The sequence below is a fragment of the Trichosurus vulpecula genome, chromosome 5 (assembly GCF_011100635.1).
Source record: "Trichosurus vulpecula isolate mTriVul1 chromosome 5, mTriVul1.pri, whole genome shotgun sequence".
Lineage (NCBI taxonomy): Eukaryota > Metazoa > Chordata > Mammalia > Diprotodontia > Phalangeridae > Trichosurus > Trichosurus vulpecula.
In genome coordinates this window covers 174,548,677-174,575,919 of record NC_050577.1, presented here as the reverse complement: position 1 = coordinate 174,575,919, position 27,243 = coordinate 174,548,677, and the positions used below count along the sequence as shown (strand labels likewise).

The following is a 27,243-nucleotide window of genomic DNA, read 5'->3' as shown; positions in this document are numbered from 1 at the left end:
CTCCTTGCCATCTAGACTGGTTGTCTCTGAGCCTATTGTCTCAGAGCAAGAACCTATTTTGAGAGAGTACTGAGGGAAAGAGAAAGGGGACAGGAGTTGGAGGGGGGAAGAGAGAGAGAGAGAAAGAAAGAGAGAGAGGGAGAGAGAGGGAGAGAGGTGGGGGGAGAGAGAGAGGGGGAGAGAGAGAGAGGGGGGGAGAGAGAGAGAGAGAGAGAGAGAGAGAGAGAGAACAAATGGAATAGCAGGATAAGGGATAGATATAACTGAACTCAGGAGATCAGTTCCTGGCCATCTGTTGTTGAGGACAGAGGTGGATGATTTAAGACAAATTAGAGAAATTAGATAGTAAAAGTGACCTAAGCTACTTCCCTTGAAGCTGTCTGGATCTGACTGCACCACGTGGGTGACATTTGGCTATTCCTGATGTTTCTCAAGAGAAGGCAAACTCGGCAAACAATTTTCTTAATTCTGATTTCTCCCCAAATGCTAGGGCTGTTTTCATATTTCATGCAAGGGCTAGTTTGGCCATGCTCCTAACATAAGGAACCTCTCCTGAGGTTAACACTTGGCCTTCTAATAGAGCCCTCGTCAAAAGAAAATATTTCTTTGGCTGAAAATTTCTGGCACCCCTCTTGTGTTTGGCTCCATACACCCAGCATCTGTCTACTTCCCAGACAACCTTCCTCACTAGATCTGATGTAGGCTTGTTTCACTTAAAAGACAGTATGATGAACAGAAGAGCAAAGGTGGAGAGATATTTGGAAAAGAGTAATGATAAAGCTTCCTTTCTACCATCAGGCTCGTTCCCCCTTAATAATGCAATTTGGCTTCAGATGAGGTGTTCAAAAATTAAATGGGCAATATTCACAGGTTTTATTTCCACTCGCAGCTCCCTGCAGCTGTACCCTTCCCTCTTCTATTTGTGACACAGGTTTGATCAAGGTCTGAAAACAATCGAACTTCTTCCCTCACATCATGATTTCTGACTCCTTGGCCTGTGTAACTCTGAGATGCTGGCATTCTTTTCAGGTTTGGTAAGTGTGTGCTCTCCTCTTCCTGAGAACGTGCAAGTTAATCCTCTACAGCTAGCTCAAAGGCCAGAGTCATGCTCTGAATCCAAGCCGGCCCCTTCCCCAGCCACACCCCAATTCCACTTGGGACAATTCAGTTCATCATCTCCTGAAGAACCTTTCACTGGAAAAAAAAATCATCCAGAATCTATTAGAGTAAACTAGAGATTTCCTAGGGCTTTGTAAGTGACTTAACACACAGCTGGCAAGATTCTCAGCATTCCAAGCAGACTAGTTCAAATACACATGATGTTTGTTATTTTCCCTCCTTTACAGACTTGGCATAACTAAATAAATAGGAAAATATCAATAAACAAAGTCCAGTTATTTACAAATCCAGCTAATAAGATTTTAGGTGCAGAGGGATTGATCTGGTATCAATTCCTATAGAGAACAAAAAAAAAGCCAATTTTTAAAAAGTTGAGCTAACACCACAGAGGAAACTTTCTTAAGGAATAATAGAGTTGTTGGCCATTATCAAACCCATGGGCTATAACCACAGACATGCTAGAGGTGCCCTCCCATGTAAGGAGCTAGCCATGCATCAGGAGGTCTTAGAAGTTTTACAAATAAGAGCCAAGCATTGAACAGAGTGAGGCAAAAGGCAAAGTTGCTGACCGTGGCAGGCCATTTCCACATCGAAGGCAAGGTCTCAAGTCAACCAGCCTGCATCACAAAGGAGTTGGTTAATGTGTGGCAGGGGTAGAGATACATGGAAGAATAGTGGTGCCAGGTTAGAGCAATGTCATGGTTTCACCTGCTTCTTCCATTTAGTTCTGTCATCTCTTTCTCCCCTGGGGGTAGGAAAGGAAAAGGCAAGAAGAGAAAAGAAGGAAGGAAATGACTTCTTCACCCAAGCCTCCCCTCCCTACCCTTTGGCCAGCTTGACATTTGTAGAGAGTAGCTGTTTGCTCAGGGATGAAGAGCTGCATACATTAGGATAGCTTCAAAGATCATTCCCCTACCATGTGTTCTCATATCCAGGGCTGGCATGTCCTACAGTCATTGGGATGTTCCTACTCCAAAAGTGGTCTCTGTGTCGAAGGGATGGGAGGCTAAGTAATCCTTGTACTCTCCATCAATGAGCTTGGCCGAATTTCTGGCAAACCAGCAGTCTATCTGCTCTTGTCCATTGTAGATCTTCCTCTGTTTCCAGACCACTGGAACCCGGTGCTCTTTCACTTTTAGAATGGTCTCAGAGCTTAGGTCTGCCTGCGAGACTGAAGGCTCAGTATGGTTCTGGTTGGAGCCTGAGCCAACTGGCTCTTTTATTAGCTTGGGCTCCTGGTTCAGGAATTGACCTACAGAGGGAAAAAAGAACCAAATATGGGTCAAACCCAGTTAGCATAGATGTGATTACATTTGGCTCCAGTTTGGGTTAACTGAACACTTACTGCAGTTCGCAAAGGAGAATGGTATGACCTCAGTGGGAAACTTTAAGATGACCACAGTCTAAAGAGGCAAGGTGGGCTAGTGGACTGGTTAGTGGACCTGGAGCTAGAAAACCAGGATTCAAACCCTGTCTCAGATCCTTGCTAGCTATGTGACCCTGAACAAATCACTTAACAGCTCTATGCCTCAGTTTTCCCATCTGTAAAATGAAGAGGTGCAACTCATGTCTTCTAAGGTCCTTTGACTCCTCCCAGAAGTCTTCTTTTCCCTCCACGTTAGGAGGCTGTTTTGTAATAGGCTATTGCCTATTACCTTAACATTGGAAATTTTCCAGATCAGCTCCATGGAGATCTACCAACCCTGCCACTGTTGCCTAAGCAAAGAGAGAATGAGTCAGGGGTGACAGGGAAGTAGGATTAGGTCTTTTTGATAACCTAGTCCCAGCTATGCAGAATGTGTGTGCAAGAGGTATGAAGGTGAGAAACAGGAGGCAATCATTCACTTTGTTATTCATAATCAGAGTTCCTCCAATCAAAGTGGGGTTATAGACCCCAACCTACAACAGAACTCATTCTTGATAGACAAGACCTTGCTCAAATGCTCAGGTTCAAATACCAGGAAATCCTGCCTTCTAAACCTAGCTCTGGTGCAATGTCTTGCAGTTAATCTGGGGCAAGAGAGCTATGGGAACTGGTATGGTTAGCAATGAAGCAAGAGCAGTTCTGCTAGTGCTGCTCCTAAGAACACAGGGGATTTACATCAAAGGAACCTAAAATGGCTTGAACTTCATTAATGCCACTCTAAGAAGAAGTGTGAAAACAGAACCTTTTACTTTCTTGTAGTTCCCAGGATGCATTGGGTTCTACAGTCTCCTCCCATTCCCAGAAAGTCTTTATGGATGTCTAGACGGGAATCCACGCTTACATATATTATGTTATATGAAAGTATTTGTATTAAATTTTCAATAACTAATGAAACTAGAGCCAGGCAGCATGGTGGGAGGTGAGGGAAAGGAACAAGCATTTATTAAGCTCTTACTATATGCCAGGCACTGTGTTGAATGCTTTACAAATATTATCACATTTGACCCTCACAAGAACCCTGGGAGGTAGGTGCTGTAATTATCCCCATTTTACACCTGAGGAAACTAAAGTCAGGCAGAAAGAGGTTAAATAATTTGCCCGGGGTCACACTGCTTGTAAGTGCCTAAGGCTGGATTTGAACTCAGGTTTTCTCACTCCATGCCTAATGCCTCTCCACCTAGCGGAGAGAAAGCTGGTCTTATAGACAGGAAGACCTAGGTTCAAGTCTTGCCTCTGACATGTAATGACTGTGTGACCATAGGTAAGTCATTTAACTTCTCAGGCAATTCTTCTAAGACTATAAATTGTAGCTCCTTCTACCTTAGTGGAGAATATTTCCTCACAAGGAGTTCCCTATACCAATTAAATGAAAGGAGGAGGGAAGAGAGAGGAACTGGAAGTAAGGAGAGGGGAGGGAGGGGAAGGAGGAGAGGAAAGGAGATGGGAAGGAAGGAGAAAGAAGAGGGGAAGGGAGAAGAGAGAAAGACAAGAAGGGAGAAGGGATAGGAGAAGAGAAAGAAATGTCAGCAGCATCAACCTCAAGTTAAAAAATTTAATTATTTGCCTCCTGAAACAGTATAAATAGAAGGGAAGCACAGGCCACACACACACACACACACACACATCCCTTACCTAAAAGTCCATGACTTTTGGCTGACAGTCCTTTGCTATTGGAGATGTAGAAGCCAAGATGGTTTCGCTGGTAAGGAGCTGGATTTTTGTAGAGGTGAATAAGGATAACAAAAGTAATTGTGCCCTGGATGGTCACTGTGATGTTAGCGTTGGCAGAGACAGACAACTCCAGTCCCCAGCTCCCCACTACTACACTCTGACTGCAAGGGAGGACCAACCTGTCCCCACCATCCAAGACAATCCTGTTAGGTGTGATTTCCAAGTACGATCTCTCTGGCTTATTGATGAGGATAGTGATGGTTCGGAAGTAAGTCCGATACTTCTTGTGACCATTTGGAGGAGCTGGGGCCCCTATTAATTCTCCATTCACTGTGATACCTTATGAAGCGGGGAAGGAAAAACAAAACAGTGGTTAGGTGAACTATTCCATTCTCAAAGAAGCCAAAACCACTACCATAAAGATACCAATACACGATCCTTTTGCCTGTGAACAGAACAGTCAGTATTCTACTGACAATTGGCCATCAACAACCACCTGGTGGTGACTAGACATTGACAAGGCCTTGGGGCTCTTGCCCTTAGCTCCTTGGATCCCATTCCACCTCTTTCCCAATGACTCAAGGATTGATAGGGTGTCCTGTGTTTCCAGTCAGGATCTTTCACTTGCTGTATCCCTAACTAGATATCTTAGGATGTCACCACTACAGCTTTCAAAGAGTGGGCATGGATGGAAAGACTGATACGAACAGATGCAAAGCAAAGTAAATGGAACCAGGAAAATAATCTACAAATGGCTACCAGATAAGTGGAAAGAACAACAAGCAAACTTGAATGGTGAGTAGTCATAACAGCCAAGAGGAGAAGAGTTGAGAAGAGGTATTTCCCTCAATTCATTGGAGAGAAGGGAGACAATGGGTATGAATCATTTTATACACTGTCAGATTCAGCTAAAGTGTTGGTTGGTTTTGTAAAATGCTTTTTTTTCTCTCTCCTTATGTCTGTTAAAAGGGACAGCTATCTGTGGAAGGGAGGGATATATTTTGAAATGAAGGTGATATAAAAACAAAAGATATTGATATTTTTCAAGAGGGGGTGTTACGTAGCAAGATAAGCATTGGATTTGGAGTGAGAAAACCTTGGATTGAATCTTGCCTCTACTTCCTGTGTGACTATGGACAGATCACTTGAGCTCCCTGGGCCTCAGTTTCCTCATCTGAAAAATAAGGAGGCTGGTCCAAATAACTTCTGAGATCCCCTTCCAATGCTATATCCTAAGACTTAATGAAGTTATCTCAAACAAAGATGTGGATTTTCATACTGTTGGCTGAATATCATACAAATGGTGGCCTCATACAAAATATCTTAATGTCTAATACAATACAATTATGTCTAATGTCTAACAGCAAGGTCTAATACAATACAAACCAAAATGGATTGTTTTCCCTGGCAGATGGTAATACGTCATCAGAGGTTACTGCCGTATAATAGAGTCTCATTCTCGCTAATTAATCCTCCTGTTAATCCCATTCCAAGGGATGACAACTAAGGTGCCACCTCCTCCATGAAGCCTTTTCTGGCACTCCCTAGCTGTGGAGGGTTCTCTCCCTCTTCAAATTCCCTATCTTTATTTATCTGTGTTAATGTTTTATTCGCATCACTGAATGTAGGCTCCTTGATGATAGGGATCAGTATTTTTTTTTCCTTTGCATTACAAGAAAGTACCTTGCATATGTTAGGGATTAAGAAAAGTTGTGGTTTTTTAAAAATTAAATTGAAATCTCTCATTGCTGGGGTCAGGAAAACAAAGACAGAAGGAAAAGGGATGCCAGTCTCTGCTGAACCTAATTGAGCATTTTATCAGTTATGTTTTGAGATTTCTCTATGTGAGTTTCCAGTCAGGAAAGCATTGTCATTCCATAGATAGCAAGCAGAACCAATGATCTAAAGAAACCACATAAATACTGCCAATTTTCCTGGGGCTTTAGGAGAAGGGCCTAACTTGGCTTCTAAGGTCTCTGCTGAGTTATTTGATCTTGGAATTAAGTCAGGATTTGGTCCTTAGGATAGTTAAGACAAGGTAGTTAGATGATACAATGGATAGGCATAGAGTCAGGAAGACTTGAGTTCAAATGTGACTTCAGGCACATACTAGCTATGTCATCCTGGGCAACTCACTTAACCCTGTTTGCCTCAGTTTACTCACCTGTAAAATGAGCTGGAGAAGGAAATGGCAAACTACTCTAGTATCTTTGCCACGAAAACCCCAGATAGGGTCACAAAGAGTCAGACAGGACTGAAAAACTACTAAACAATTGGGAAATATTGATATTTATATAATATATAATAAATATAAATAAAATACAATAAAACTCAATGTTAATATGTGTTTTTCTAAATCAACAGACACCCAGAAGGATTGTTATGTGTGGCCCCTATTTATTTTTGAGTTTGCCACCATTAATCTGAGCACTGAGAAGTGACCAGCCCAGGGTCACACAGCCACTTTGTGTCAGAGGCAAAGTTTGAACCCAGCTCTTTCTGGCTTTAAAGTCAGCTCTCTATCCATTACACCATGCTGACACTGCTCTCCTTAAAAAACAAAACAAAACAAAACCTTTACATTACATTACAAAAAACTATATTCGGAAGTTCACAATTTCCTGCGTAATCCTCTTTCTTGTTTGTTTTTGCATATTTCAATGTTTGTGTTTGCTGATGATTGTTACATATAATAAAAATGATTTTTTTAAAGAAACGAGGCATAAAGCGGTGAAATTATATGCCTCATGCTATAACACTGAATTCACACAGAGGAAGATATAATTGCGGATGGAACTCCAGGCTCTTTAACTTCTTGTCCTCTGTAAATGGCAGGGGGTAGATAACTGGATCCCATCAGTGATGGTAGAGTGCCCAAGTCCCTCAACCTTCCCTTTCATTTAATTCCACGAGCCAGGAGGGAGCTTACCAGAGTCCCTGTGATCAGAGACGAGTCTGAGAATGTCCCCGGGGTTCCCATCGATGTTAAAACAGACAGTGAGCTTGCTCAAGGGAAAGTCCACCACAAAATGAGGGTCGCCATCCGCTAACAGAGTAAGAAAAGAGAAGAAAGCTTAAGCCCAGTATTGAGTTTGACTGTGTAAGAGAAGGCTGTGGGATGGAGGCAAGCAGGTCCCTATACCCTGCTTCTTTTGCAGTTGTTCAGTCGTGTCTTACTCTTCATGAGCCTTGTGTCCGCAGGGTTTTCTTGGCAGAGATATTGGAGTGGTTTGCTGTTTCCTTCTCCAGTGGGCTAAGACAAACAGAGGTTGTAACTTGCCCAGGGTCACATGGCTAGTGAGTGTCTGAGGTCAAATGTGACCTCAGGCACAACATTCTATATACGCTGAGTCATCTAGTTGCCTATTCTTTTTCAGTAGGGTTTTCTAATTTTCTTTCTGATTTCACTTCCAATGGTCACAGGGAGAAGAGAGGAGAGGGGAGGGGAGGGGAAGGAAGAGGAGGGGAGGGAAGGAAGAAAAGGGGGAGAGTGAAAGAAAGACATTGTAGGTTAAAACAGATATTAACATATATTTCTTGTTTTAAATAAAAGTGCTACTGAATACCTGCCCACCCCCAAGCCAGCTTTTGAGTTAGAGGACCTAGGTTCAAATCCTACCCTTGTCACTTATTGCCTAACATAGGTAACTTTGGGAAAACCATTCAGTCTTTCTGAACCTCCATTTCTTCATCTGTAAAATGATGGGGTTTAGACTAAATGGCTTCTGATTTCCCTTCCAGCTCTAAATATAGCCTTTTTGATTGGACTTGGAATTAGGAGACATGGGTTTGGATCCCAGTTCTCCCCCATCCTAGCTGTCTGACTTTTTTTTTTTAGAGTCGTAGTGGCTTTATTAGGGAAAGTACCAGGGGATTAGGAGTTGGCATTGGGACCCTTCTTCTTTCCAAAGGTGGGCACTACGTTGACAAAGCGACAGTTGTACTGCATCCTCCTCTTAGCACGCCCAGTCTTCTTCTTCTTCTTCTTCTCCTTCTCCTGCTTGGCCACCTTGGGAGTCTGACCCCGCACTTTTCCAGCTCGGGCCAGAGAGCCATGGACTTTACCTCCTAGCATGCGGCCAGCCACTTCCAGGGTGGACAGGGGCTCCACCCCGCACTGCCCCAAGACCGCTTCATCCTTCAGCGGGGAGCCACCTAGAAGCAGGACCTGATCCTCGGGGGCGATGCCCTCCAGAGACGCCACATGGGCCTTGATCTGGGCGATGGTCTCCTGCCCGGTCACCTCGAGGGTGTGCAGAGCCTGCGCGCGAACAAACAGCTGCATGGTGGCGACCCGGGCACGCTCGTCCTGCTTCCGCCGCGGTGAAGATGGAGACCAGCTGTCTGACTTTTAACCTCTGTGATCTGCTTTTAGATACTTGCAAGCTGTGTGATGGTGGGCAAGTCACTTAAACACTATCTGCCTTAGTTTCCTCTTCTGTAAAATGGGGATGATCACAACACCTACCTCCCTGAGTTGTTGTGAGGATAAAATAAGATAATTGTAAAGTACTTTGCAAATCTCAAAGTGCTATATAAATGCTAGCTTGTTATTCTCATGTAAAAATGGGGAAAATAAACCTTGCATTATCCACTTCAGGGAACTGTGAAGGTCAAGTGCAATAAAGTATGAGAAGTGCTTTATAAACCTTAAAACACGATTGATAGAAGTGTCAACTATGCATCTAGGTGGCATGGTGGACAGAATGCTAGACTTGGAGTCAGGAAGACCCAAGTTCAAATCCTGCCTCAGACTCTTACTAGCTATGTGACTCCGGGCAGCTCAACCTCTCTCTGCTTCAGTTTTCTTACTGGTAAAATGAGGATAATAGTAACATCTCTCTCACAGGGTTATTGTGAGGATGAAATGAGATAATATTTGTAAACGTCTTTGTAAACCTTAAAGTGAGCTATTTTGTTTAGAACCAGACCTGTGATTTCATTGACAAAGGAAATTCCCAATGAGAAAACTCCCTTTACCAACACCTGCTCTATGATGGAAAGAATTGCCAGTTGCCACTGAGAGGTTAAGTGACTTGCCCAGAGGCACTCAGCCAAAATGTATCAAAAGTATAACTTGAACCCAGGTCTTCTTGACTCCCAGGACCAACTCTCCATCCACCACACCACACTGCTTTTCAAGTACATCTTTGTGTTATTGTTTGTTCAGTTGTTCAGTCATGTCTAACTCTTCGTGATTCCACAGACCAAGCCTAGCTTGCAGAATATTAAACATAACCTTGCCCACATGTGAAGGGAGTACAGTTAGTTGTCCAGTAATTTGAAAATTCCTTGGCATTACTTCAGAAAAACCTGGAAAGACTTACATGAACTGATGCTGAGTGAAATGAGCAGAACCAGGAGGACATTGTACACAGTAATAGCCTCATTTTGCAATGACTAAGTTTGTTAGACTTACCTCTTCTCAGCAATGTAAGGGTCTAAGATAACTCCAAAAGACTCACAATGGAAAATGCTATCCACTTCTGGAGAAAAAAACTTTGGAATCTGAATGCAGATGGAAGCATAGTATTTGCTCTCCTTTTCTTTTGTTCTTTTGTTTTGTTTCTTCTTTCTTGTGGTTCTTTCCATTAGTTCTAATTCTTCTTTACATCATGACTAATGTGAAAATATGTTTAATATGAATGCATAAGTAGAGCCTATATTAGATTGCATGCTGTCCTTGGGGATGGGGAAGGAAAGGGAGGTGGAGAAAATTTGAAACTCAAAATATTAAGGAAGTGAATGTTGAAAACTAAAAATAATTAATTTTTTTTAAAAATGGAAAGAAATTCCTTGGCATTGCCCCTCTTTAGGATTGGGATGTAAACTGATCTTTTCCAATACAGCAGCCACTGTTGAGTTGTCCAAATTTGCTGACATATTGAGTACAGCACTTAACAGTATCATCTTTTAGGATTTTAAATAGCACAGATAGAATTCTATCACTTCCACTAGCCTTATCGTTAACAATGCTTCCTAAAGCTCACTTGACTTCAATCTCCAGGATATCTGGCTCTAGATCAGTAACCACGTCACCGTGGTTATTGGTGATGTTAGATCTTTTTTGTATGGTTCTTTTCTGTATTCTTGCCACTTTTTCTTAATCTCTTCTGCTTCTGTTAAGTCTCTGCCATTTTTGTCTTTTATCATGCCATTTTTTTTGCATGAAATGTTCCCTTGATATCTCTAATTTTCTTGAAGAGATCCCTTGACTTTCCCATTCTATTGTTTTCTTCCATTTCTTTGCATTGCTCATTTAAGAAAGCCTTATCTCTGCTTGCTATTCTCTGGAATTCTGCATTCAGTTGGGTCTATATTTCTTTCTCCTTAGCATTTTGCTTTCCTTCTTTCCTTGACTATTTGTAAAGCTTCATCAGTCATTTTGCTTTCTTAATCTTCTTTTTCTTTGGGAAGTTTTTGCTGCTGGCTCCTGCACAATATTTTGAACTTTTGTTCATAGTTCTTCAGGCCCTTTATCTACCAGATCTAATCCCTTAAATCTATTCCTCACTTCCACTTCATATTCATAAGGGATATTATTTAAGTCATACCTATACAGTCTAATGGTTTTCCCTACTTTCTTCAATTTAAGTCTGAATTTTGCAATAAGAGGTTCATGATCTGAGCCCTACATCCTCGAGTACAGGGTCAAGTAAGTTCTTCTGCTATTGAGTTCTTACTCATTCTCTACATAAGTCTCTTGTCTTACAGTTTAACTTTTTTTCCTGAGACCTATACCAAATTCCAACGTTTACTCAGTTCCCTCTAAATAGTTATCTATTAACTGAGCAATGTGAGCCTGAACACCATCCCCTTTGAGGGTCATAAGCAGTGGGCAGGGGAGGAATCTATCTTCCTGACTTTTAAGTTAATCATTGTCCCAGAGGACCTGTGTGTAGATTGCACTAATCCAGAAAGTCATGGAATGTTGGCTCTAGGAAAAAAAAACCTTAAAGCACATTTTGTCCAATCCCCTTATTTTACAGATTAGAAAAAAGACAGAGAGAAGTAACGTGCCAACAGGCACATCAATCAATGGTGAAGCTAGAGCCTTTAAAACTCAGGGCTCCAGACTCTGAGGCCAGCCAGCTCTCTCTCCTTAGTGAACCAGCTTAATGCTACATTATCTTCTACTCTCAAGTCCCTTGCCTTCTTGTCTTGTCACCAATCATGTCTTTGTAAACACCAGCACTAGATACAATACCCACCATCTACCACCATCACTTCTATGCACAAGCTGCTGAAGGGATCTGGAAGAACTCTCAAAATTGTGTTGACAGAGTTCCACTACAAATTTATGTTATCTAATATTTACTGGGCCCCCACCGCAGCAAGGTAATCCTTCTGCTCCTCCCTAATCAATTCTCTTTCCACTGACCACAGCAGCTGTTCCAAATTTACTCTTCTCTCCTCAAACCTCCCACACTCTCTCCCCTCAACCTCTTAATTTGTGGACCCAAAAACCCACAGGCTACCTCTTCCCCACCTGCCTCATCTCATATTCCCCTGACATCATCCACCACTATCTCCTTCACTCCAGACTTTGATGAAGTTGTGACCCTTCTCTGACTCAAGACCAAGGCCTCTGCATACTCTCTCGATCCCATTCTATCTCTAGTAGATTTCCCCTGCTATCTTCTCCACTCTAATTTCAATTTCTCCCTACCTCTTGCCTTCAAGCAAGCCTTTGTCTCCTCTACCTTTAAAAAAACCATCACTTGATCCTACTGTCCATGTAAGTTATCATCCTACATCTCTCTTCTCCTCAACTAAACTCAAAAAAAAAAATCTGCTTACTATTTACTTCCTCTCATTCTCTTCTAAACCCCTTTGCAATCTAGTTTCCAATTTCATCACTGAATTGAGCTGAACCCTCTGCAAAATTACCGATGATCTCTCAATTGCCAAATCGAATGACCTTTTCTCACATCTCATCCTTCTTCACCTTTCTACTCCCTCTGATGTTATTGATCACCTTCTCCTCTAGGATACTCTCTCCTCTCTGGGTTTTCTCAACAGTGATCTTTTCTGTTTCTCTTTCTATCTGTCCGATATCCCCCACCCCACACACACTTTTTCAGTCTCCTTGCTGTATCTTCTGTCCTGGTTCCTCTTCTCTTTACTCTCTACACTTCCTCATTTGGCACCCATGGGTTTTATCTCCGTGAAAATAATTTCCACACCTATATATCAAGTTCTGATCCCTTTCTCGGCTTCAGTCCCACAACACCAACTGCCTACTGCCATCTCAAATTACACATCCCACAGACATCTCAGACTTAACAGATCCAAAACAAGGTCTTTCCTCCAAAGCCTAACCCTCTTCTGAACATCCCTGTTACTGTTAAGATCACTACCATCCTCCCAGTCTCCCAGGATCACATAGTCAATACCATCCTCAACTCTTTACTGTCACTCATACCATGTATCTGATTAGTCACCAAATCTTGTCATTTCTATCTTCAAAACATCTCTTATATACATTCCCCTCTTTAGCTCAGGCCCTCATCATCTCTCTCCCTGTCTCAAATCTCTCCCTGACTCCAGTTCATCATCCACACAGGTGCCAGTGACTTTCCTGAAGTGTAGGTCTCCTCACCCTCCCACTCACCACCACCCCCACTGCATCTTCTATTTCTTCGCCTTTGTACTGGCTGTCCCCTATGCCTGGAATGTTCTCCCTCCTCAATTTCCCCTCTTAGAAACTCTGGCTTCCTTCAAGATTCAGCTAGAATGCCACCTTCTTTAGGAAACCTTTAACGGCACCTCCCCTCCACACCCTACCACCTCCACCTGCTACCAGCTGCTAGTGACTTCCCCTATAGGGTTATCTTCCATCTACTCTGTACATATCTTTTATGTACTCATTTTCATATATGTTGCCTCCTTGACTAGAATGTAAACTTGAGAACAGAGTCTATTATTTTTACCTTTCAATAATATACCAAGTATTTAGCATAGTATCTAGCACACTAATAAATGCTTGTTGATGGATGGATTTTATCTTCACTACTCTCCTCCCAGAACCTCACCAATATTATTCAAAAATGCGTTGGAAGAATCTGGCAACATACACCATGCTTGACTGAATTTTATAGAAGAAAGGTCCTAGACAGATAGATGCGCACACACACACACACACACACACACACACAGGGAGAGGGAGGGAGGAAGGGAGGAAGAGAGAGAGAGAGAGATTTATGTCTTTTCTACATGGTGAAATCAAAACCTCAAGGGTGAGAAAGTTCTCACTTATGTGTCTGCTTTTTGGGGGGGTATGGTAACAATATCTGAGTCAGATAGCAAAAGGTTTCTATTTATTTATAAAACATCCTTTCTACCCAAATTCCCCTAAATACTTTATAAGAAATGATGCTGTTCATCCCAGATGAAGAAATGTGCAAATCATCAAGTTTCATGCAACATCCAAAAGAGATTTGCAAGCATTTAATAAGGCATGTGTGTGCTCAAAGGAATTAGATTATGTCAGTTGGAAGCTGAGTAGTATCTGTTTTACCACACCCCCTGTCTCACTTAAAGAACTTCACTTAGCCTTATGAACTACTCAATGGATAGTATAATCCGGAAAGCAATAAAGGAGATTTAGGAGCAAAAGACTTTAACTTCTTGAGAAAAAACAAGACTTTAGGTTTTCTGTTGTCATTCCATCTGGTCTTTCTTGTAAACTCAGGAAGTGTGCAAAAGAGAGCTTTTTGACGTTTTGGTATAGACTTCCACTCTGAGGCCAAAGATACGCAAAGCTCATTTCAAGGCTATCTCTAAGACTGGAGGCTGGAATTAGGCCTAGTTCCAGGGCCTAAAACAATTTAGCTTTTAAAGCTGGCACATTTATTGAAATGCACCCCTGTTATCAATCTTTCCTGCTACTTCTTCATTTACTGTGTTATCTCCTAAGCTTCAGCACAATGACATAATGGAGGTTCTTTGGCATTTGTTTCTGTTGGCCTTGGCCAGGTGAAGGGGAATCCCTGCTGTCCTACACTATAGGAGAATATCTGGTTGGGCTTTAAGAAGTTACTAGTTACTCACCTTCAATTAGACAGACCCAACTAAAGGGGAAAAAGTCATTTACCTCAATTAATCCATCCACACTTGTATTGTTTTTCTGTACCTGATGTTTTGGAGATTTTAATTCTTGGGTTGTACTGTTTCTTGAAATCAGGCTCTAGAAAGGAGAAAAATGGACCAGCTACTGTTAAAATGTAAAAATAAGAAAATAGGAACAGGAAGAAGAAAAGTAAAATGTGGAGATCATAAGTCAATTTTCATGTACATTTGACACACTTAAAAGTCTGAAAAATTACCAAAAGAATTCTGCCTCAGAAGATACACTCCAAGGCTTGAAATGTAGAGGCTTAATTTTCATTATTGGATTATTCTATACAGCATTTGCTTTTTTTTTATTTCTGTGAATTATGCCCATGTTGGGAAAACATGTTCTGCCATATATGTGCAAGAATGTATGCACAAAGAGTATGGCAAAAGTGATAAGCACAACACAAGAACCACTTAACATCTTACTCATGAATATTTTATTTCCATTTTCTTTGGATTAATCAAAATTTGCAACTGTTTTTTGGTTGTATCTCACCTCATAAAGATATGTGTGAATTCTCAGAAGTTAAAGATGAAAAACTTCTAGTATGTTATCCGAACCCTTTCCACCCCTTAAGTATCCCCCTAAAGAGCAATATTTTTCTCCACCTCACTCTCTTGGCCTTCTTTCTACATGGTCCCAGGCCAATATGATGCTGGCTAAATGAAAACTGAATATAAAGGAAAGGGATTATCCAACTGAGATGAATGCTTTGATGATTCATGGGCCTCCATGAGTTGTATTTCCCAGAGAAACTCAACAAAATCATCATGGCTTTAAGGAAATGAAGATTATTTTAAGCACCAATTGACACCTCATGAAAATATTATTTCAAAGATATTCCTTAGAGAAATCAATTGGCTTATTTTCTCATTTCTGTCTTTGGTCCTCTGGACATTATAGCATCCGAGCCTTATCCCTCTTGAAGCTACTGAGATCTGGGTCACTGTCATGGGGCTATAATAACAATGTCATTCACAAAAGTAATTTTCCCTGCATCTGTCACATGGCCTCAATGCCACAAAATAATGTCCTTTACACAACATGGTTCAAATCTTTCTTAAAATTATTCTGCTTTTGCCGGTACAAACTCACCTAAGGAACTTCCATACTTTGCTATAGAGGTATTTTACTGTTCTCATCTTTTACCCAGCTTCAAGAGTCTGTGTTGTTCAGCTAATTTGGTGATACATCTTTGTAGGGTTAGAGGGAAAAAAGCAGGAAATATAAGCCCACAGCACTTAGTTGGGCTCTCTGATTTGGCTCATTCGGTCATCTCTCACCTTAGTTATATATTTTGCAGGTCTATACTTTTTAATAGATTGTCTGCCCTGATACTATGTGATCCTGGAGAGCAAGGGCTGTTATACTTTTGTCTTTGTATTTGTAGTCCCTAGCACAAAGTAAACACTTAATATACTTTTGTTGATTATTTAAAGAGTTCAAAAATATGTTATCCAATCCCTATCTGATTTCACAAACTCCAAAGTGTACTAATACTAATGATAAACTTTACTTCCCCCTCCCAAGACCCCCTTCTAAATCCTCTTCTATTTCTTGACAAAGTGGTTTTTCATAAATATAGATATTAACTCTTCATCTCCCCCCCAATCCCCTACAACACACTCACTCAAACAAACTTCAGTGGCTCCCCATCACCTTGAGGACCCCAAGTAAAGTTTTGTGGCATTCCAAACCCTTCATAACCTGACCCCTTTCCTGCTTTTCCAGTCTTCTTATACCTTACTCCCCACAGCAGAGAGAGAGAGAGAGAGAGAGAGAGAGAATGAGCTTATACATAGTTGTTAGCATGTTGTCTCTCCCATTAAGCAAGGATTGTTTTTGGTTTGTTCTTTTCTTTGTAATTTGTTTGTGCACAGTGCCTGGCATATAGTAGGCCTGTAATAAATGCTTGCTGTCTTGACTTGACTCTCTACTACCACTGAGATAAAGTATAAACCCCTCTGTTTGGCATTTAAAGCTCTTCACAACTTAGCAACATACTACCTTTCCAGTCTTCTTGCTCACCCCTCCCCTCCACAAATTCTGTGGTCCAGTCAAAATAGAGTCAACTTGCTGTTCCTCATATGCTGCATTCCAATGTCATCGCTATTCTTTTGCACCAGCTGTCCCCTTTGCCTAGTTCTCCTCCTCTTCGCCTCAGCATCTCGGAATCCCTGGCTCTCTTCAAGACTCACTACAAGCGCCATCTTTTGCATGAGGTCTCTCCTGTTCCTTTCCCTCCCACCCCTAGCAGCTGGTACCTTCCCCTTCAAGATTACCTTTTATTTGCTTTTTGTTTATTTTGCATATGCCCATAAACATAATGTTGTCTCCTCATAGAATATAAGTTCCTTGGGGCCAGAAGCTGTTTTGTTTTTATCTTTGTATCTCCAGTGCCTAGCATGATGACTGGTACACAGGAGCTTAACATATGCTTAATTTATTGATAGACTCTGCGTTTCAATAGAACTAATGAAAAGGAAATTTTCTAAGAATTCCAGGTCTTTGACTTTTGTCTTGTATTTGTGGAGAGCAAACACACGTGCGTGCGCACACACAAACACACACACACACAAACACACATACACATACACACTTTGCCCCTTAGGAGCACAATTTAATCCAGCATTGATGATTTTAAAAATACAAAGTGCTATTGACATGTCAAGTAAAAATGGGATGAGTGTCTCTTCTAAGCCAAATGTAATTTTTTCCAAATGCTTTGCAGTAGTTATAGCCTGGCACAGCCCAAGTCCAGAAACCTTGTACCCTGCTTTAATAATTTGAGCTAATGGGGAGGGGGAAAAATAGAAATCTAGTCTCTTATAGGAACAACTCTAGTTTTGAAAAAAGAAAGTGGAAATTCTAAGTAAACAATTTCCAAAAATTGCCATTGGGGTCTCATTACCTGGTGGCATGTTCTTTCCGTGCAAACTTTGCACAACTGTCTCTGGACCCATTGCCGCAGAACTGCCATAGACTTCTTTTGTGGCCACTTGAGTTGCTTCAGGTGCCAACTCCTTCACCTTCAAGGAAGTGAAAGGGGTGAGGAAATGGTAGTGCACTGCAAGAGCCCGAGCCCTTTCCATCAAGCGTTCTTTCTCCTGTTCATCATCACTCTTCAGCCATGAAGTCAGCAGCTCCTTAATAGTAAGGTAACTCCAGAGCCGCTCAATGTAATTTTGGTCAGCATCTTGGCCCACTGGAGTGGAAACCCCTGTAACATCATTCCCTGTGCTGTGGGATGCAACAGGAACATCTGTCTTCAGGACCACAAATTTCTTACTGTTGCTGGCTGTGACTTCCACATGTAGATTGTCCAAGTGACTGTCAACCAGCTTCCCAGCAACGACGATTTCAGACCCATTGAAGTAATTAGGGAAAAGAGTTTTGGTAACATGCTCGACAGAGCCAGGTGGATAATCAATTCGGATGTCAGAGAGTAGAGGGGTTCTGATCTCATCGTAGAACCTGGAGTAGAACAGCACAGATGGGGGTTAAGGTCTTAAACTTGAGAGCAAGCACAGCCAAGAGAATGGAACTAGTTAATACAAGGGGGATCGATCATACAACCTTACACTCAAAAGGACATAAACTTCATCTAGTCTAACTCTGTGCTTGATGCACAAATGCCCTCTGCAACATCACAGAATCAGATGTTGAGCTAAAAGGAAACTTAGAAGACATTTAACCGCATTCCATTTTACAAATGGAGATAAGACCCAGAGTGGTTAAGTGATTTACCTGAAGTCACACAGGGGACAAACAACATAGGCAGACTTTAAATGGAGGTCCTCTGGCTCCAAATCCATTGTCTTTCCACCATACCATTCCTGATTGTCTTACACACCAGTTGGTACTTAAACTCCTACACTGACAGAGAGTAGCACAGTTTGACTATTACACTGTTGGACTGTTCTATTTGCTAGAAAGTTTTTCCTTTTTTTGAATCAAAATTTGCTTCGCTGTAACATCTATCCACTGACCTTCATTCTGCCCTTTGGCGCCACACAGAATGTCCAAGCCTTCTTCTGCATGACAACCTCTCAAATATTAAAAGCCACCACATATACCAGATCTCCATCCCATATCTTCCACCCTAAATAATCCCCAATTCCTTTAATTATTTCTTACAGTATATGGTGTTCCAGTCCCCTTACCACCATGCTCACTCTCCTCCATAAAAAATTACATAGGGGACCAATTTAAAGAAATGTGGTAAGACTTGTGTGAATTGATGCAGAGGGAAGTGAGAAGAACCAGGGAAACAATTTGTACAATGGTTACAACATTATAAAGGGAAATAACTTCAAAAGACTTAAGAACTCTGATCAACGCAGTGACCAACCATGACTTCTGAAGAACGACAATGAATCATGCTTCTTATCTCTTTGAAGAGAGGTGATGGCTTGCAGGTGCAGAATACAGCAAACATCATCAGATATGATCAATGTGTAAATTTATTTTGCTTGATTGTGTTTATTTGTTACAAGGCAGAACTTTTATTTTTAGTGGGGAGACTTTGGAGGAAAAGAGGAGGAGCGGTGACAGTGATTTTTTTAAAAAGACAAAAAAGTAAAGAATGCCGATGAAATATTTGTAAGCTCAGGACAGGATACAAACAAGATGGACTCTACCATACCTGGGTACTACTATGTTACATTTAGCATATAATTCTTTAAAATCCATATAAAACCAAGATTCACAGTTTCATACATAACCTTCCTTTTCTTTGTATAAGGAAATATTCATGTTGGTGTCGTCAAGTTCATAGTTTTTTAAAAAGAAAATTTGAAAAAATGTTTTTTGGGAATATTTCCCTTTTATTATAATGAAAAGGTACCAGAAATAACCCAGGTTGCTGTCTCTTCACTAGCCAATGGTCTCAAAGCAAATGGTTGATTTTTCTAATGAGAAAAATCTCCTTACTCTGGAGGCTGTTTTTACTCATGCCTATGAACTCACTTCAGACTTTCCAACAAACATAACCTTTGTAACACTCACACACTAAGATCCTTGACCACTCTAATATTCACTATGACCCTGAACAGTAGTCCAAGTATTGCCATCCCCATATTACTGATAAGGAAACCAGGGGTCAGAAAGATTCAATTTGCCCAAGGTCATACTGCTAATAAGACAAACCCAGGCCCTCTTGAATAGTGAGGTCTCTTTTTTTCCTTGCCAATGCTAAAATCTCCCCATTTGTGCCTTTGTTCCCATTTCTTCCTGTCTCCTCTGGGAGTTTGCACCTTGAAATGAGAGCATCATTTACCACCCTTGCCCCTCTTTAATTTTCAACCTCTCTAATTCACTGGCTCCTTTGCTATTGCCTACATACATGTCCAGATTTCTCCCTAAGGAAAACAAAAACAAAAACAGAAGACTAAACCTTCATTTCACCCTCCCATTCTCTTAAGAGACATCTGAGATCTTTCCTCCCATTCACAGCCAAACTTCTAGAAAAAGCTGTTTACACTCACTGACTGTACTGTCGCACCTCCTACTCACTTCTCAACCCCTAGCAATTTGGCTCCTATCCCCAACATTTAAATGAAATGCTCTCTCCAAGGTCACCAATGATCTCTTTATTACCATATTTGATGGTCTTTTCTCAATCCTTATCCTTCTTGACCTACCACCAACAGGGCAAACAAGTGAACTGTGGCAGCAAGGCATTCTGAGGGAGAGATGTGAGGTGGCATGTTCCAGGCAAGTCAAAATACCACCATCATCTTGACCACCCTCTCCCTTCAGATTCCCATGGAGCTAGTCCAGAACCCTGAACCCAAGAATCTTGGGAATAGCAGTGTCCTCCAGACTACCAGCCCTACTAACAGCCCAGGCCTACAGCTATCATCAAGAAAAGAGATCACTCTCTTAGTGAGCTCATCAGCTCCCATAGATTCAACCATCATCTCTATGCAAGTCACTGCCAGATCTACAAATCCAGACCTCATCTCCTTTTTTGAGTTCTCTTCCTGCCTCCACAATGGCATTCTAGACACGTCCACCTGGATGTCCCAGAAGTGTCTCAGCATATCCAAAATGGAACTCATTAGCTTTCCTCCTAAACTGATCCCTCCTCCTAACTTCCTTGTTTAGCTTAAAAGTGCCACCATTTTTTCAATCATTCATGTTCTCAATGTTTTAGTTGTCTTCTGTCTCTACCTTCTCCATCATCTACCATATCAAGTCAATTACTATGTCTTGTCAATTTTCCGCCCCCCCCCCCAGCATCTCTCCCATTCATTCCCTTCTATCACTCACATGGCCTCCACCCTTCAGACCTTCATCACCTCTTTTTTGGACTATTACAATGCCTCCTAATTGTTCCCCTGCCTCCTCTCTCTCCTCTCTCCAATCCATTCTCCACATAGCTGACAAGTTGACATTCCTAAAACAAAGGTCTGACTATGTCACTCCCCTGCTCCAGAAGCTTCATTGGCTTTCTATTGCCGCTAAGATAAAATACAAACTCCTGCATTTTGGGGGGCCTTTCATGATCTGACTCCAGATTATTTTTCCAGGCTGCTTATTCTTTAATCCCACTTGTGCTCTCTACATTTCAGCCAAACTAGACTCCTTGATATTCCCTGTATGTGAGATTTTATCTCTTGCACAGACTGTCCACTATACCTGTAATGTAATTCTTCATCTATTTCTTGTAACTCTTAGCTTTCTTCAAGTCTCGGTTCAATGGTCACCTTTTTCAAAAGGCATTTCCTGATTCCCCTGGTTATTAGTGTCCTGTGTCCCAAATAGCTTTGTATACATCTTGTATTTATGTATCTGTGAACATATATCTTCCTCCAGTCGAATGTAAGTTCATTGAAAGCAAAGACTGTCTTACTTTTGGATTTGTGTCTTCAGGGCCTAGCACATAGTATATACTTAATGAAGGGCAGCTAGGTGGCACAGGGGATAGAGTGCCAAGCCTGAAGTTAGGAAGACTCATCTTCCTGAATTCAAGTCTGGCCTCAGACACTTACTAGCTGTTTGACCCTGGGCAAGTCACTTAACCCTGTTTTCCTCAGTTTCCTCATCTGTAAAATGAGCTGGAGAAGAAAATGGCAAACCATTCCAGTATCTTTGCCAAAAAAAAGCCCAAATGGGGTCACAAAGAGTCTGACACTTGTATATATTTAACATATACTTAATAAATGCTTGCTGATTGACTCTGATTCCAAACTTTCTTTCCTTCCTTTGTTCTAAATTCTCTCCCTCCTTTCCTCTTCGTTTCTCTTCTCCTTCCTATAGGAGGGCCATTAGTTCCCTTAATCTGGAAATTAAGCAATTTTTTTTTCTTTTTAAGTAAATATCAGCCACTGCTGAGTTCATGGCAAGCTAAAAATCCCAGCTGTTTTTTACATAAACAGTTTTTGTTTTTGTTTTAGCTTTGTGGTTTTGGAGGGTTTCTTACTTGTTTTTGCTCAAGAGAAGGATGTGTAATAGAGAATACAGACACATGTAGAGAGGCAAAATTTTAGCTCAATGATGACCTTAGGAATGCAATATAAGCTGATACTTTCTCAAGCCAATGGGCTATAAAGCAAAATCATTAATTAAGTACAAACATATATATATTTGTCAAAATTTTTCACATAAAGCACTGACAAGCTATATATATAATATATATATATAATTTATTTTTTCAACAAAATTCAGAACTTTACATGCATTCCTTTTAAATTTCATCTTCTTGATTTAGACTCATAGTCCTCAAGATATTTTTATCCTAAGTCTATCTTTCAGTATATTAACTAGTTCCCACAGATTTTTTTATCTATGAATTTGATAAGCATGCTTCCTATATCTCCTTCCAAGGCACTGATGAAAGCGTCAAATAGGAAAAACTCAAGAACCTGAAGCATGCCGCTAGGACACTTTCTCCAAATTGACATAGCTGTCAGATTACTCAAGGAACATTCAATTGACCAGTTATAAAGATATCTAGGTTTTCCCTTTGCTTACAAGTACATGCCAGGAGGGCAGCTAGATGGCTCAGTGGATAGAGCGCTGGGCCTGAATTCCAATCTGACCTCAGACACTTACTAGCTGTGTGGCTCTGGGCTTCATCTCTGTTTGCCTTGATCCACTGGAAAAGGAAATGGCAAACCACTCCAGTATCTTTGATGAGAAAACCCCATGGACAGTGTGGTCCACAGGGTCACAAAGAGTCAGACATGACTGAACAACTAAACAAGAATAACAGCAGGCCACGAGACAGTGGTAGAAGGCAAAGGATGCTGAGCTGGCAGTCTAAATTCTGGGTCATATTCTCTGCCACTGCTTTAGTTACTGTAATCCTTATCCCTCCCCCGATTTTTTCCCCAATTAGCTAGCATTTTTCCTCCCTTCTACCCCAATTTAAAAGAAACAAAATTTTTAAATGCTCTCTACAAACCACCAGCAGAGTAGGAAACAAATTACTTGCTGCCTACCCATATTACCAAGATGATCACCTCCTGTATCAAATCTAAAGTTCTCTTATGTCTTCAGAATTTGGCTGCTTCCTGTCTGCTCAAGCAACACTAGCTTACTTGAAGCTCCATCTTCCATCTTCTCCCTTGCCTTTGCATTTGGTATCCCCAATGCCTGGAATGCTGTCTCTCCTCACCTCCCACTCAGCTTCCCAGGCTTCCTTCAACACTCAGCTCAACTTCTATCTTATCCCAGAGCCTTTGCCTGGTCCCTGCAGCAGCTCGTGGCATGAGATGCGATAACCACCCTTAACAATGGATAGATCTTAGATGAACTTAGTTATTTACTTACATCTTATCTCCCCCACTGAATAGGAGCTCTATGAGGGCAGGGACTGTGGGGTATTTTCCCCTTTCTTTGTACCCCCAGTGGTTAGTGCAGTGCCTGGCAGATAATAAGCTTCTAATAAATGCTTGTCAACTGACAGACTGAGAATAAAAAAGATGCTTCTAAAACACTGAAAGCTTCCTGGACAAAAAACTTGAGCCGTTAAAATGTGACATTGCCTGGAATTACATTTCAACTTCCTGCCCCATTGAACACAGGTAAATTAATCTAAAAGGTTTGCCCCAGGTTTGGCAGTTTCTTCTATCTTTTTCCAAGACACTGATAAAAAGCTTTGAATAGGAAAAAACCTTCTGACTTTTCAGTCCAGAATTTCACTGGTATAGGGAACTCTCAATCAAAGGATATTTGTTCTCACTCAGCAACTTAAGAGCCCTACAGAGTTCCCTGGAAGCACTGAGAGGTTAAGGGACCATGTCCAGGGTCACCCAACCAGCATCTGCCAGAAGTTAGACTTGGACCTAGGTCTTCCTGACATTGAAGTCAGCTCTTATAAATAATAATAATAATAATGATAACATTTATATAGCACTTAGCACATGTCAGGCACAGGTTCTTACAACAGCCCTGTGAAGTAAGTGTCTGAGGTCAGACTGGAATTCAGGCCCAGTGCTCTATCTAGCTGCCCTCCTGGCATGTACTTGTAAGCAAAGGGAAAACCTAGATATTATTAACTCCATTTTACAGATGAGGAAACTGAACAAATAGAGGTTAAGTGACATACCTACTATCACACCACTAGTAAGTGCCTGAGGCTATATTTGAACTCATATCTTGCTGGCTCCAGGACCAGTGCCTTACCCGTTGCACTACCTATCCATCTAGAGAGAAATACATTTATTCATATATGAATACATGAAAACATGTACACACACATACACATGTGTATACACACATATGGGGGGGGGGAAGGGAGCAGAGACAGAAAGGGAACTCCCAGATGAGGAAACTCCCTTTACCAATGCAGATCAGCACTTTCTCTACAACTTAGAGGCGATAGAGAGCTGCCTAGAGAGCTGTCTTAGAATCTAAATGCCTTGGGCATTTACAAGTTAGGTGATTGGCTCAGGATCACATAACCAGTACATATCAATGGCAGCACTTGAACGCAGGTCTTCTGGACTCAGAAACCAGATCTCTATCTACCATGCCAAGTTACCTGTAACAAAATGATCTCTCAGGGAAAAGCAGAAGAGAACAGGGTCACAGTTTCTTCTGTCCCACAAACTAGGTGTTTTATGACAGAAAGGGCAAATCATTTCTTTTTATTGTTTTTAATTTGTCTTTTATTATTTTTGTTGTTATGTTATTATGTCTTTTCATTTTTTGTTGTTGTTTGTTTTTACTATCCTCATATGGAAAATAGAGAATCCCTGACCTTTCTGTCTCAAAGTGTTTCAGAAGGAGAAGCAGGGAATAAAGAAGAGATAAGGTAAATTAAAGTTTTGAAAAGCCAACATTTTCTCATGGAACAATAATTTCTAGCAGTCCAATCCAGCATCCTAATCTCTGAGGTGCTACTCATCAGATCTGAGCCCTAGAGCCCGTGCCCAATCCACGCCTCTTGCGTCCCCATCATACAGAAGACGGGAGGAGACTGACCCGATCAGCTCTTCCTTGGCATTATCCTCCTCCTGCACTCGCCGCATCATGCCGCAATTCTCCAGCGACAGCTTCTCCAGCAGTTTGAAGTCTACGTCATTTCCAATGCCTATGGTAAAGATGCAGACTCGACCTTGGGCAGCTTCTTTTGTGTTGCTGAGGATCTTACTTGACTGAGTCTCTCCCACTGTGGCCTTTCCATCCGTCAGGAAGACAATTAGAGACACACTCCTGGAGTCAATGTCATTGTCGGCTATGTGGCCATTAAGCAGTTCGATGCCTTTCTGGAGAGCCCCGTTGACGTCTGTACCTGTGGACGCATGCATCAAAATGCTATCAACCAAGGCTTTGACTTATCTTTTCTAATAACGTTATATATTTCCTATGGAGATATTGATTATTTTCTATGGAAAGATCCTCTGCGTCAGAGAAGTTTGAATCCTGCTTCTGACACTTCTTAACCTATGTCCCCTTGAGCAAGTCATTTAATCTGAGCATTAGTTACTCATCTGTAAAATGAGAGGGTAGCTACCAGATGGCCTCTGGGGTCCCTTCTAGGTCTATGATCTTAGTATCTTAATTACTTCCCTGGTTAATTCTTAATTATCCACTAAATTATCCCCACTAATGGTGGGGAGAGAGAGGGAAGTGATACAGATAAGTAATTTTAAAAAGTGGTTAATCTTTGAATCAGTCTTTGTGGGCTTGGAATACACTATGTGATATAAGCTACACATTCCTAGGCTAATATCAATGACAATTTTCATTCCTTAAGCCAGTGGTTCTCAATCTATAGTCCACAGACCCCCTGGGGTTCTCTGATACCCTTTCAATGAGTCCTTGAGGTAAAAACAATTTTCATAATAATATGAAACATTATTTGCCTACTCCTTCTCTTCCTGATTACACATCTGTGTAAGGCCAGATTTTCTTCATATACTTCAACCAAAACAACAGATTGTAACAGATTGAATGCAAAAGCATTCAATGAGAATCCAGCTGTCTTCTATTAAGCCAGATGTTATTTGCAAAAAAGTAAAAAAAAATTTAAAAGCCACTCTTCTCACTAAATTTTATTGTTTTGGAAAATATAGCTATTTTTCATAAAATGTTAATATGGAATTGTTATTTTAAGTTAATAAATATTTTAAAAATTTATCCATTTTAATTTCTAATGGGATAAATATTTATGGGATATATGATAAATATGGGATATGTGATAAATAAATAGGAATAGATATATCCCGCACAAACAAAAGCTCTATGGGGCCCCCAATAATTTTTAAGTGTGTAAAGGGGTCCTGAGACCAAAAAGATTAAAAAGCACTGCCTTAAGCAACAGCCAGTTGATGGTGGGGCAAAGAATTTAGTTGTGAGTTGACTGGCAGAAGGCAATCAGACTAGAATGAAAATTGCCCAAGAAGTGTATCACCCATGAATGAATGATTGAAATTCGACAAGATATGGTCAAAACTGGCCTCCTGCGAAGGCTGGTGTAGGGAACAACTCTGTACTAAGGTTTCAGTGGCATCAGGAAGACCCTCATGCCCCAAAATATGTCTCTCCCCACCCAACCTGTTTACAGCTGCCTGAAATTCCAGCAAAAGTTTCATTCCTTTAGCTTTCATACTTGTAACAATGCACATCTCTCTGATAGAAGAAACACTTTAGTTGGTTATCTATCTTTTTTAATGTAGTATAAATGAATTTTATATTTTCAGAATGCTGACTTTGATGGAAACTAGATGCTATAGATGGAAGGGAAGAATTATCTATGGGTGGGACAGAGAAGAGAAATTGGAGACACTGAAGTCAAGCCACTGACTAACATCACAGTTTAGCCTCCAAACTTTCCATTTTTCAAAAGCTGATTATCTTATAAAGGTCAGTATTAATGACCTACACTGTTTTTTGTGAAAGGAAATATGAAGAAAAGGAAAAAAAATTAAAGGACAGGATCTATTTCACAAGATCTGGTCATGCCAACCAATCAGTCAACAAGCATTGATTAAGTGCCTCCTGTGTTCCAGGTATCATACTAGATGCTGGAGAAACAAATGCAATGAATAAAAGAATCTCTACTTGCAACCAAATTGCTCAAGTGTTTTAGAAGGCATCCATTTCTCAGCCCATCCCTAGGGAAGAAAATGAAAATATCTCTCTATGAAATACCACAGGAACAATAAATCCAACTTCTTCATCACTCAAGAAAAGAAAGAGCTCAGTTTTAGGTTACCCTGGAATACAGCCTGAGATGTGAGTGATCCCAAGTTCAAGCAAAACCTGAAGTTCTTCTCAGCAATCAGCCTATCTGTCCATAATTGGGAATAAAGGGGATTTTTCTCAGTGCTTCTTTCACGTGGCAGCCTCCTCCAACCACGCACACGGTGATCTGTTCATGCCTTCTCATCCTGTGTGACTCCTTTCTATGTCCTCTGTATATCCATGAGAGTATAGGGATGTAAGGATGTGA

At 41.0% G+C, this 27,243-nt stretch overlaps 2 protein-coding genes across 4 annotated transcripts in view; both read right to left on the bottom strand.

The window, feature by feature from the left end:
- Positions 1-207: 207 nt before the first annotated feature.
- ITIH5 (inter-alpha-trypsin inhibitor heavy chain 5) overlaps positions 208-27,243 on the bottom strand; it is a 90,999-nt gene continuing 63,963 nt past the window's right edge. For 2 of the 3 annotated variants that reach the window (XM_036761273.1, XM_036761275.1), the window contains exons 9-14: positions 24,771-25,080; positions 17,248-17,810; positions 14,352-14,405; positions 7,146-7,262; positions 4,178-4,555; positions 1,306-2,371 (exon numbers count right to left, since the gene is read on the bottom strand). In XM_036761273.1, coding sequence (XP_036617168.1) covers positions 2,073-2,371; positions 4,178-4,555; positions 7,146-7,262; positions 14,352-14,405; positions 17,248-17,810; positions 24,771-25,080 — 1,721 coding nt within the window. In that variant the 3' untranslated portion in view covers positions 1,306-2,072. Of the gene's footprint in view, positions 1,195-1,305; positions 2,372-4,177; positions 4,556-7,145; positions 7,263-14,351; positions 14,406-17,247; positions 17,811-24,770; positions 25,081-27,243 lie in introns of those variants that run through there. The other variant, XM_036761274.1, reaches the window with a different exon arrangement.
- On the bottom strand, positions 8,070-8,504 carry LOC118851750 (ubiquitin-like protein FUBI). The gene has a single exon (XM_036761276.1). It carries the CDS (start codon positions 8,499-8,501, stop codon positions 8,091-8,093), a length of 411 nt encoding a protein of 136 aa, XP_036617171.1. The 5' UTR covers positions 8,502-8,504; the 3' UTR covers positions 8,070-8,090.